The 11,900-nt window shown below is 39.4% G+C and overlaps 2 protein-coding genes across 4 annotated transcripts in view; one reads left to right on the top strand and one right to left on the bottom strand.

The window, feature by feature from the left end:
• Positions 1-1,586: 1,586 nt before the first annotated feature.
• adma (adrenomedullin a) lies at positions 1,587-4,030 on the bottom strand. Of its 2 annotated transcripts, none has more exons than XM_061037809.1 (4): positions 3,902-4,030; positions 3,222-3,321; positions 2,968-3,093; positions 1,587-2,808 (listed from the first exon to the last, which is right to left on the bottom strand). In XM_061037809.1, exons 2-4 carry the CDS (start codon positions 3,314-3,316, stop codon positions 2,508-2,510), a joined length of 522 nt encoding a protein of 173 aa, XP_060893792.1. In that variant the 5' UTR covers positions 3,317-3,321; positions 3,902-4,030; the 3' UTR covers positions 1,587-2,507. The 2 variants fall into 2 exon arrangements, with proteins under 2 accessions (XP_060893792.1, XP_060893800.1); XM_061037817.1 differs by having other exon boundaries at positions 3,222-3,324; positions 3,906-4,012.
• A 3,516-nt stretch (positions 4,031-7,546) lies between these two features.
• The window catches only part of sbf2 (SET binding factor 2), a 92,205-nt gene continuing 87,851 nt past the window's right edge, over positions 7,547-11,900 (top strand). For both annotated transcript variants that reach the window (XM_061037796.1, XM_061037788.1), the window contains exon 1: positions 7,547-7,687. In XM_061037796.1, the coding sequence (XP_060893779.1) occupies positions 7,633-7,687 (55 nt within the window). In that variant the 5' untranslated portion in view covers positions 7,547-7,632. The remainder of the gene's footprint in view (positions 7,688-11,900) is intronic.

Genomic DNA, 11,900 nt, shown 5'->3' with positions numbered 1-11,900 from the left:
TCAACGACTATAAAACCTGCTGCATTCCAAATTTTAATTGTGTCATTATTTGCTTGTAGTATAAATACCTTCATGCAAGAGATCATCTGTTTTAATGTGATTAGAGTTACTCTGACATCTTTGAAAGTTAACTGAGAGTTGTTGGTACAGTGTGCCCTGATGAGTATAGGGAAAGACCACATCAGACCCGGCTTGACCCAAGGCCTTAGCCAACTGGGGCATATCTTCCCTCTCTATATTTCAATCTCTTCAGCAGTCCTGTAAAATAAAGGGAAAAGCCATAAATGCACCCAGCTCAAAAAAAGTTAGAAACTTTTATTAGAATGTGCAACATTTGGCAATCCACATTAGCTCTATATTTTATACGATTTGTTATGTAGATTTTAAAAGGAACCAGAACTTACTTAACTCAATGAAACTCTTTAATTCAAGTAATTGTTAAATTTCTCATCTTTTACTGTTCATACTTCTTGTTGTTAAATTTGTGGCTTTACCCCTTCAATCTCACTAGATGGCAACAAAGAACAAACAATCACAGAGTTGACCCCACTCTATGTCTGGATAAACTATTTATGTACATTCTGCAAAGTTTTAACAGCTGTAATCAGCCTTTTCTAGTGACATTAAAAAGGCTGAAACATTTTTTGTTATTGTCAATGAAGCATTTATTATTCATTTCCTGTAGAATTTTATCCAAGAATTGATAAAAATAAAAAGCTAGCACTTACTGGAAAATAAGGACAGGGGGTATCAAACATGTGGCACTGAAACCCTATGGATTCAGTCAGTTTAACTTTATGACATTAAGTGATTTCCTGACTGTATTGCTGAACATCTGTATTTGTGAAAAAGCGTATATGCACTTTGCACTTTAGCTTTGTGGAAAGTTGTCACACTCTGCTTTATGCTCAGTTTGAACTCGTAGTTCTATCAATCGATGTCATTTTCATATTGCACATTTGGACAGTTTTACCTTTCACATTTATAGATTGATTAATCAAAAAGGGAAGGGAGAAACTGCTAAAAGAGACATCTTTATTCTATACTTGGTTTAGTCTGTACTCCCTAAGATGTAAAAGAAGGAGTGCTAATGTGTGAAGTGAAACAGGCTGCAGCCTTTCAGTGTTGATCAGTCCCAGAGGTCTGCCTGAATGTGAAGGTCATTATCAGGGCCTCGATGGATCTGGTTTTGTGATGCTCTCGCAGGAATGTTCCGCCTGAACCCCCTGCATAGGCCCTTCTCGTGTCCCAACCGTCTAGCATTAAACACAGATGGAAGTAAAGCCTCAGCCTCCTCTGATGGCTTAAGGGCTACTCTGTGGTGTGGGCTGAGCCAACAAATATAAGCTGAACCAAGTAGGAATGCGCCTGGCACCCTGTCTGCCCTTTTTTTTGGGGGGGGGGGGGGGGCATCATAACTTTGGGAATGTAGTGAGAGAAGGGGGGGGGGGGGGGCTCTAATGAGACCCTGTAATCACTTAACAGAGACCAGGTGCTGTGTGTCTTGTTGCAGCGAAGCGCTCCAGACAATAGAACGCCACATTCAATTTACAAGTGCCAGGAGTGAAGGAGGTCTGGACAAGGTCTTGATTTTGTATGCAAAATGTTTATTGGAAGACAATGTTATTTCTTTGACACAAATAAAATAGAGCACATTTAAAAAATATATAATATACCTATAAAACAGATATCCTATGACCACACATTGCAAAAGACAAATGACAAATAGCTACAATGCCCATATATATTTCTTCCTGTACAAAAATAGTTCTATCTGCATAAGCACTTTAATGTTACTTTTATATAATATTTAAATTAAGGAATTCATATATACATATACCTGTAATAAAAACAAATATAGATTGCACTTGTGTTTGTACAAACAATAACAATTTCAAGTATATTTCAATCCATTGTGGACTGGCACATATCTCACAGAATCGAAGGCATTTTCCCTTATACAGTGTCCAAAACTTTATAGAAACTCTGTAGCCCGTGCTCCTGTTGGCATTTGGATGACATTTTCTTTTCCTGCTGTTTCATTTAACTTTAAGTCCACATGGAAAAGTGCATACACGTACTGACAGTTTTGGAACATGGCAGTGTAATTCTTGAAGGAAGCACTTTTTGAAAGTTCTTGAGGAAGAAATGTGTTAAGTCCCAGAATGTAAGAAGACAGTTCCTTCTTTAAGCCAGAGGATTGTGTCCACTGGGCCGGGTATCACCGCCCTGCTTCTCTCCCAGAGAACAACACCTGCACTTTGCTCCAAGCAGTGCCATCCAGTGTCTGTAAGCCGGCTGCTGGTTTCTCTCCATCTCTGAGCGGCAGCCTCTACAGAAACTCAGTGCAGCTGGTCTTGCTCTGACTCAGTCCTCCTGCCTGGAAAAAGACATGCTGGAGAAAACTTGGCAAGAGTCTGAGGCATTTGGAGAATCTTTTAGAACAGTGCAGAGAGGACATTAACTCCCTCGCTTTTGTTCCCAACTCCTGTTAAACAAAGTCCTGCTCATGTCCGTCTGAGGAGAGCCTCCAGCTTGTGAACTTGTGAGGCAGTTATGATCCAAGCGGGCCTCAGCCTGCCCTTCTCCAGCCTGAGTGTGACTCTGTGTGGGGGGAGAGATCGACGCCTCCGGCCGTATCCCTGCGCACTGATTTTGTCACGGGGGCTCTCGATCTTCAGGTTGTTGTTGAGCTGATGCAAGCGGTGTGCCAGGTCGTGCACCGCGCAAGTCCCCAGTGAGCAGCCTGGTCTCTTGGACTGGTTGACTGAGTTTTTTGACCTCTTGGTTCGGACATTGATGTCAGTGCTGGAGAACAGAAAGAGAGACAGGGGAAATTAATTCATGTACAGTAGTGAATTGCTGAGTTATTCCTTTTCTATGACAGTCAAAATTTATGAAAAATATCAAAAAGGACAAGATGAAGAGAGTTTGTACATTTACAAGACTGCATGATAAGTCTCTTACCTGGAATGTGGCAGCATTGTATCCCTGATATCTTCTGGTCTGACAAAGTGCTCAGACTCTTCTGTCTTCTCTACTGATATGCTGTCAAGATCCCGTCTAAATCTGCTCCCGAGCCATATGCTGAGTCTGGGAGAGGAGGGGGAAAAAAAAGGTCATTAGTCTTTGGAAGATAATTCTGTAGACAGGTGTCTACTGTCAAAGGATTGACAGACCTTCACATTACAAATATTTCAGATATTGAATGAAGAACTCACCTTTTTTTGGACTCTGGATTCACTTCAAGTTCCAAGCAGTGTCCTACTGTTACCATCAGACAGCAATAAAGGAAGGACTGGAAGATCAGCTTCATTTTGACTCCTGTGGAGAGTAGACAAAACATTTATTTAGTAATTATTTCATGCTGTAAAGTCATGTTTCACTGTGAGATTGCATTTAAAACTTCCTCATAAGAAGCCGCATTGGTGCTTGCTCACACTGGAGTCCAAAAGCCAAGTTATTTGCACTTATCATTCATTTATTTAAAAAGTTAAGCTAAGGTCAGATTTTGCACGGTTAAGTAAACCTACAACCATGCTTTGGGCCCCTGGCCAATAATGAGAAGGACAGTCTACCAATGAGAGAGTCCAAAATAGGCTCGGCTCAAAAGTCAAATAAGACCTAAAATGCTATCTCACTCTGCTGCCTAAACAGAAGAAAAAAAACATAGGTAGATGAATTGCATCTTAAAAAAGTATCAATGATGTGCTGCCTCTGTCAGATGCTTAATACCTAGGCAATTCCTGAACAGAGGCACACGTTAAGAGCTGAACTGCTTATATAACCAGACAGATAACCTGTCCTTGCCTCTACACTTGTGCCCTGACCTCGAAAAAAAAGCAAGAATAAAGCCATCAGCAGAGAGCAGAGCAAATATCTATTTTTAAATGAAATGCACATACCTGTATTGATTTTTTAATTCAGCTGGATAAGAAAGCTCCTCTTGTAGTTCGTAAAGAGTACTCCACAGGTTTCTTGAAATTGCCACTGGTTCTCTGTAAGGCAGCTGTGTAACTCTGCTAATAGCTCGTACACACCAGACAGGCCGCCTTTATACAGGAGGTGGGAGGGGCTCTCATTGACTGACACACACAGGCTCTCATCCTTTCCCCCACCCTATCCAGTACAGAGCTGCTGTGCTGCTGCTTGTGCAGTACAGAAACGAAACTGTGTGAAAAGATTAAGAATTCAGATTAATAAACCTTAATGGAAAAGGGAAAATTGTTTTAGGCTAACTGAATAAGTAAAGTGCACTGAATGTATCCTGTCTGTTTTTTCTCTTGTATTAACTCTTAAATTAAGTATTTCTCAGCTCTTTATGAATGATGCAATATCAAAGTTTCATAAAGAGACTGTTTTTGTTTTATTTTAGAACATGTATTTAATCCAAAAACAATCACTGTACATTAGTTATATAAGCCCCAGTAAGAGTACAGTCTGTTCCCCTTAGCTGGTAGGGGGTATAAGAAGTCTCAATCATCACAGCAGAAATGGTTTAAACATTCATCATGTTATATTTGAACTTAAAGGTCAGTGAGATATGTTTTTTGTTGACCTTCCCTTCAGACCAACTTGTTAATTGTAAAATAATAAATGATGGGGAATGTGTCCACAGTCGCTTTTCAGGGCACTCCCTGGCTCAGTGAAGTTCCATGTCAGCTTCAAGTACGCTGCATGATGAATTTCAGATGAGGAATTTGAGACAAGCATTGGGTAACTGATTAAATACAGTTTCCCAATCTGTAAACACAATGAACTCAAAGTGTTTGTTTGTTCAAGGCAAATATTTGACCAACCATGTCATTTATTTTGATACTTGGATTAATGCGAAATGGAATTTTACAATTATCTAAAAATAAATTCAGAGTCTGAAAAAATGTACTTGAACAACAATCTATGACGAAGTAACAATATTAGCTTAGATTTTTCTTAAAATACTTCTAATTATTATTTCATTTTTGCATACACAGGAGTAGGCTTTATTAGGAGATAATGGGAGCCATCGTGTCTGCTGGGGAGGATACCACTGCTCACATTATGGGACTACATTGGGTTCACTATACAGTGAGTTACTTTTTACCTGCATTCATCTCCTTCAGCATCATATGTCCACTTCTGTGTTAAATAAATGAAGCAACATAGTTAGAAAGATGAGGGGCTCATGTGCCCCTAGGGGAAACCCAGGAATCCCTTCAGAAATAATGTGTAGCTTAGGTAACTTTTGTGCATGTTTTGAACCACAGCCAAATGTTACGCATTTCTATGTGAAATGAGCATACTGTTGCATGTGTGGGGGGTAATCTTAACCTTAAAAACGGTTTGTGTGAAAAGACTGAAATCATACCCCATATATTAAAATACGAAATGCTGTAAAAAACAGAGAAAAACCATTTGGTTTTAACAGCGTAGAAATTCCAGTGCAGAAATTTCCCAAAATGTGTGTCTGTCAATGAGTTCGATGGAGGGGGTCTAAAATTGCTTTCAGTTTTGATTTCCATTCCAATTTTGTTAAAAGGGAAACAGTCTCTTGGGTCTTATAAACATAGTTTTGGGCAAGGTTCACATATGACATTCCAGTCTAGCATATCAGCCTATAATTCATACCTTATTGCACTTGAGTCCCTTACAAAGAGTTTATTTTTATCTCATGTGACCTCGTTGCACACATTGTGTCATATTTAAAAACTCCCCCCTGAAATATACATAAATGTCGAACACATGTGCTACAAACCAGCAAACGTTCGGTAAGCACTTTGTAATGATAATTGCCTCCGGCAGACAAGTAATGTCCTTAGCAGAGTTTACAACAGGAGATTGTGCAATCAGGACAACACAATTCTGCTGTTGCTTTTTGGCTCCTTATATAGAAATATTTTGCTCGTCCATGGACTTCCTGTCGTAGGTTGAATGACATTTTTTGTGTGACCTTACAGTACAGGTTACATTTGAGCAGGTATGTGTGGCAGGAAACCTGAGCAGCCAGCGTCACATTTACCAGGAAAAATAGGGTGTCAACCCCAGAGGCACAAATTTTAAATATGATTCATAATAATTATGTTGCCATGTTTTACCTGGAGATAATTGTCACCTGGAAATGTGTTTTGTTTGAGGTCTCATCATTTCCAATCATTCTTGTGTAATATCAAACACTTTATTCCTTCATGGTTTGGCACAGGTTCAACTATTTTACTACCTCTGGCTTCATCCTCCTTTTACAAGCAAACAAAGACAGATAGAAGTGGGAGAGAGAGAGAGAGAGCGAGAGCGAGAGATAGAGAGAGAGCGAGAGAGAGAGATAGAGAGAGAGCGAGAGAGAGAGATAGAGAGAGCGAGTGAAAGGGAGATTAAGATTGAGGAGGAATCGCTTGCTGTGTTCCTGCTATTGTCGACAGTCACTGTGGTGTTTGCATTCCTCTCACACACATAACCTGTCATGCTGTTTTCAATGTATTACTCCCTTTGATAACTTCTCCTGTTTTCATGTTCAATGTTTTGCATTAACCACATGCTTTTGCCCTGTCCCTCAAACCACTGGCGGACTTCCGGTGTTTGAGGGGCTGGGGTGAAAATAATAAAAAGGGCACCTGCTCTATGCGGTGGGCTACCAGTGCACAAAAAGTCGTCATACATTTATAGTGAAATAGTTTTGTCCACTTGAAGGGCACCCTGGAGGACACTTCATCATGTTTAATCTTAAACATGGGCATCCAAGACAGAACTTTAGCTGTGTTTTTTTTCTTTCAAACATTAGGGCACAAGTGAGTCCACCATTTCCTTAAATGGTATGTCGAAACACAATCACTTTAAGCTTAAAAGATCAACTTAAAAACAAAACCAAAAATGTTACAGCTTTAAAAATTCCCTGTTTAATCACAAATTGCAAAAAATAGAAGCAATTAGTGAAACTGGGTCGAACACAAATGTGTGAGTCCATTTGTCATTTCAGTGTTGCAACACAGCAGATTTTTCATGTTAAGAGGAGGTACAATATGTGCTGTGTGGTCTAAGTACTATGCAAGTGTTTGCTGAAGTTAAGGGCTTTTTATAAAACATGTGGGCTAATAGTGATCCTCACATGAAGTTTTCCAGACACAATCTAAATTCTCATACTTTTATAAACCCCATTTTTATTTAGCCCTATGAAGTTTTGATAAAATAAAAACACATTTTCAGTGTTGTCATTCAATGTATTATCTGCAAATTTTCTAGATTTACTGTTCTTTGGGGATCTTTTTAAAATCAGTTTTATAGGCAATTTACATCATTTAAAAAAAGCTTTGGGAATAGGCTAGCAATTTCCCTTTTATTACGTTATTGACAACCAGGTTTATAATCATGTTTCCCCTGTGATCAACTCTGTATTTGCCTAAAGGTACTGTCAAGTATCAAACTATACTGATGCTGTGTTTGTCTTTGATATAAATAGGGAAGTGACCCCCCTTTAAAGCCTAAAAGAGTCTCTTGTGGGGGGACACAGTGCTGTGTTTGTAAACTCCAGGGCCCACGCCCATGGATGTCTCCCTCTCCTGCACGCATGCGCAGTGCCACTCCTTCTGTCAAACATGGCTGTGCTTTGGAAGAAGGAAAAATGCTGAATTGTGTTGGTATATCTCGGGAAAAACAGCAGATATGGCTAGGTTGGCTGACTATTTTACTGTGGTGGGATACGACCAGGAGAAAGCCGGTAAGTTTGGCGGTAGATTGAGCTGTAAAGCTGAGGTTTGTGTCCAGGCCGTCAGTCTGTGTGATGATGTTGATGCTAGATAGCTTTGCGCCTAGCCTAATGTTAGCCACATAGCTACAAAGGGAGACTTAAAATACTGTCTTTATTCCCCTAAACCCGCCAGGCACTGAATATATCCGACTGGTGCGTCTTCAGAGATCAAGCACAGGCCTTTTGGCAGGTCACCAGTGGATATTTACACTCAAAGCGTTGGGATAATTGAGTAGGATCAATCGAAACTTTTCATGGATTCAAAATCTGTCACATCCTGTCAGGGCAGGGGTCTGCTTTCACTGCCTGCTGATGGGACACTCGCTGAATGACGCTTACAAATCAACATATGATACCGTATATTTCCCGAGCAAGTATCATTTTGCTGACAGTGTCGGTCATGGTTTGGTTTTAGTATCCACAGTTTTGCATCTGTGTTTTCGTGTTTTTTTGCTGCGTTATTTGTTTTGCGGTGTTCTCATGCTTCTTCGTGCCAGTCCTGCACGCTGTGTTTCTGCTCTATTTTTTTTTTTTTTAATCCTCCACAGCTTGTCAGTGGTTTGTTGTGTTTTATGTGTTTTCACCGGAAGAGAGCTCAACTTATTCATCGTGTGCGTAACGTTACACAGCTGCGAGGAAAGGCAGTCCTTGTGCTCAGCCCGATCCTCTTCCCTCTCCGCCCTCTCTCTCTCTCTCTCTCTCCACTGTCGCTCTGCCGAGGCATGTGGAGCCCCCATAGTTCAACTTCCACACACACACCCCCCCCCCCCCCCCCCCCCGAAGTCCAGCCTCACATTCTTGTCATCCATGATAGAAGTCAGCTCTGTACACATTTCTATCAATCAATCAAACTTTATTTATATAGCACCTTTCAGACAAATTAAATTGCAGTTCAAAGTGCTTAACAAGAGTGCAGAAAAGTTATTGGCGAAAAGTAGTTTATAAAATCATTGAGAGACCAATGCAATGCAACCAATAAGAATTAAAAATAAAATATATGAATAAAAATAAAATACAATAAAATACGACACATAAAAGCAACAAGATATTAAAATAAATACATAAGAGGAAAATATTTAAAATTGTAGTAGGATAAAAAGACAATACAGTAATGTTAAGATTTGAATTGATATAAAACACTATATAAAAGCCAGACTGAATAAATGAGTTTTAAGACTGCGTTTAAAAATCTCGATATTCTGGGCTCCTCTCAGACTAAGTATTAGTAGAAAAAAAGATAACGACATGAAAGTATTTTTACAGTTACCAAACTTCCCAAATGATAAATTGTACTGTCTTTGTCCAGTCAACACATCAAACTGTAATGTATGGCATCTCATAACTTGAACTGTTTCTCAGTATTCAGCCTGGAGAAAGTAAAACCATTCAGTTCTTCAGCCTCTGTCAGTGTCATCCATCCAGCGTCAAAGACAGTCCAAAGCAGCTGAATCCTCTTAGTATCCGGAGCTTGCTTGCTGTGTACAATAGGTAAACGGTGTCTTTCATCAGCTCTGTGCGTCCCAGCACCAATTGACAAATGATTTTTTTTTGTGCTCCAGGGACAAAATGTTCCTGGCATCACCAGAAAAGTCTGCATAGATTCACATTAAGATATTCTTGTCACAAGAAAAAGTCAGGGACCGCGGTTTTCCCTTTTCCCCCCCATCAGCTGCGGAAGATGAAGTTGCTTGTGGTTGATTATTGGCACTGTGACAGGTTTATGTCCCTTTCCCTTGACTGAATTGTTGTGTCCTTGCTTTTATTAAAGTTTTGCAGTAAAATTTAGCGTGTCTATTGTTGGTTTGGGAAAGACCCCCGCAGAGATGCTCTTGTTTATAAGTAGGAGTGCTTTTCTCAGAACTGTAAAATTCAAATATAAAAATGACAAAAATAAAGTTATTACTGTTTATTTCTCAAACTATTTAGGGCAGTTCTTGCCGAATGAAGTTGGCTTATTGAAAACAGTTGGGTCAAAGTTCTGTACAGTGCAGTTGGTCGTTTAGACAGCAGATTTTTCCTGCCCACCTTGCTCAGTAATTCAAACCAGGGATCCCAACATGGGTCATTCCCGAGCCTGCTGGCGTATGCTCTATTGGCCTGACCCAATTTTCATTGTGAGTTTATGGATGGATCAGTGAGAAATAATGCTCAGCATACAATCTGTTGAGGAATGGGCTGGGTTCCAAGATGTTGTGAATCTTTGGTATATCAACATATGCACAATGTTAACACAGGGAAAATAGTACTTTAAATTTGACAGAAAGTATTGTTATTTATTTGTTACCAAAGTAGGATAACTCTGTGATGGATCCTCTTTGGCCGACATAGGGAAGTGGGCAGTATTTTTTTTTATGAGAGATGGAGTCTCTAAAACGACTAAAGAAAATGAAAAACCTTGATAGATTCAGTTAAAGTTCTTACCTTGCAGTTGCACAACCCATTCATTGACTTGAATATGTTGGTCTTGAACTTCCAAAAACTTTTGCACACTTGTGAATGAATATAAATCCAGGGTATGAAATTGTGGTATTTTATTGTGAGACAGGTGACCTATATAGAGACATTTACTGAAGCTACAGAACTTATGGTCTTATCATTGTGCTTCAGCAGACTGAAGTGATTAAACGTAAAAAAGAAAAGAAAAAAAGAAAAGTAGGGCAAGTTCTGATTCTTTAGTTTATTCAAAGTCTGGTGGGAGGTATGCAGGTGAGTATGATAAAAGGGAACATGACCTGAGAGGCAGATTCCTCCATTAGAAATTGTATCAGAGTCTGCTTCCCTGGGGGCCAATGTCATGAGCCACAAATGTTGGAGTATGGAGTAGTGTTAGAGAGAGATGTAGGTAATCTACAGATGTATGTAAACCTGCAGTGTTTTCCTTTCTGACGAGGATGCTGCTTCTCTTCATTGGCAAGGGTTTACACATCATCTGGCGAGTGAGCACCATAAACTCTAAATTGCCTTGTAAAGAATAGGAATTTGCCCAGCTGCTTTTGTCTAACAGTTGAATATGAAAAATCCAGATAAATATAATCAAGATGTATTAAATCCAACTGCTTTTGGAAAGCATTTCACGGTACCATACCCCCACTCAGCGGGACTTTCTGGTCTGGTACTAGAAAAGAGCTTATGTAACGTGGCCCAGTCATGTAAAGTACATAACAAAAAGATCCTTACAATTGCTCAAGAGCAAAACACTTCAATCTGTAGATACATTTTGACTTTTCGATATCCGTCTTTAAATGTAATTTAAGATGCAACTAAAGCATTCAGGTTCTTAATCTGCATGCACTGTTAAGTTGTATGATAGTTCGATCGTGCAGTTGTAGTGCAATCCCCCGAAACTTTGTTGTATCGTCTTTTTGTTAAGACTTCCTACGAGTGTTTGTTTTTGCGCAGGATCTCTTAGTACACCCACAAGGAGAATGCTTTCGCAATGAAACACCATTTTCTTAAGCAACATGCAGCGTTTGAAGCAACAGGTTTTTTTGTGTTTCTATTTTTGCTCCCTTGTTTCTACTTGTTAGAAGAAGGCTTATGTTAGTGTTCCAGTGGTTTGTCTTGATTGTCTTGCACGGTTCACTCTGTCATTAGACCTTTTCTTGAATTTAATTCTAGCCTATGAAGTTGTTTTTAAGCTTGTGTTGGTTTGCGCCACTTAGACTTTAGTTTAATTCGTCAGGTACCTTTTGATTAGCTTCGCTCAAAGTTTGACTTACTAAAAAACATGGTCATTAGTCAGAGGCGGCCTTGCACTGTTTAGCTGCATCTCACTGAAATATTGTGCTTTTTCTTGCAGCATTTTCTGATTGCATCATGAAATGTAATCTGGGGTTCTTAGCTTTCTGACCCATAAATACCACAACATGAAAAGTGTTGTAATTTGTTCAGTTTGAGTGAATTTACACATTTCATAACTAAAGTTCGATTTATAAGCAATAGCTGTTTTTCAAGATCAGAATGTTGTTTCAGACGGTGCTTGGGTCCTTTAGCTGCTTCCTTTTTATAAACTCACATCTTTTGTCTAAATATATTTCAAATAAACAAGGTTCAACAAAGCTTTAACTCTTTATTATCAGTCTGAGATTATACTTGACAGTTGTTTGTTTACTGTAAGGTCTTGACCGAAAGCCATGTGTTAGCCCTGAATTTGGCATAATAATGCTGCAAGCAAAGCGATTGT

This window comes from Labrus mixtus, chromosome 1 (assembly GCF_963584025.1).
Source record: "Labrus mixtus chromosome 1, fLabMix1.1, whole genome shotgun sequence".
NCBI lineage: Eukaryota > Metazoa > Chordata > Actinopteri > Labriformes > Labridae > Labrus > Labrus mixtus.
Note: the sequence above shows the minus strand (reverse complement) of the source record. Positions and strands in the feature narration are given on the sequence as shown.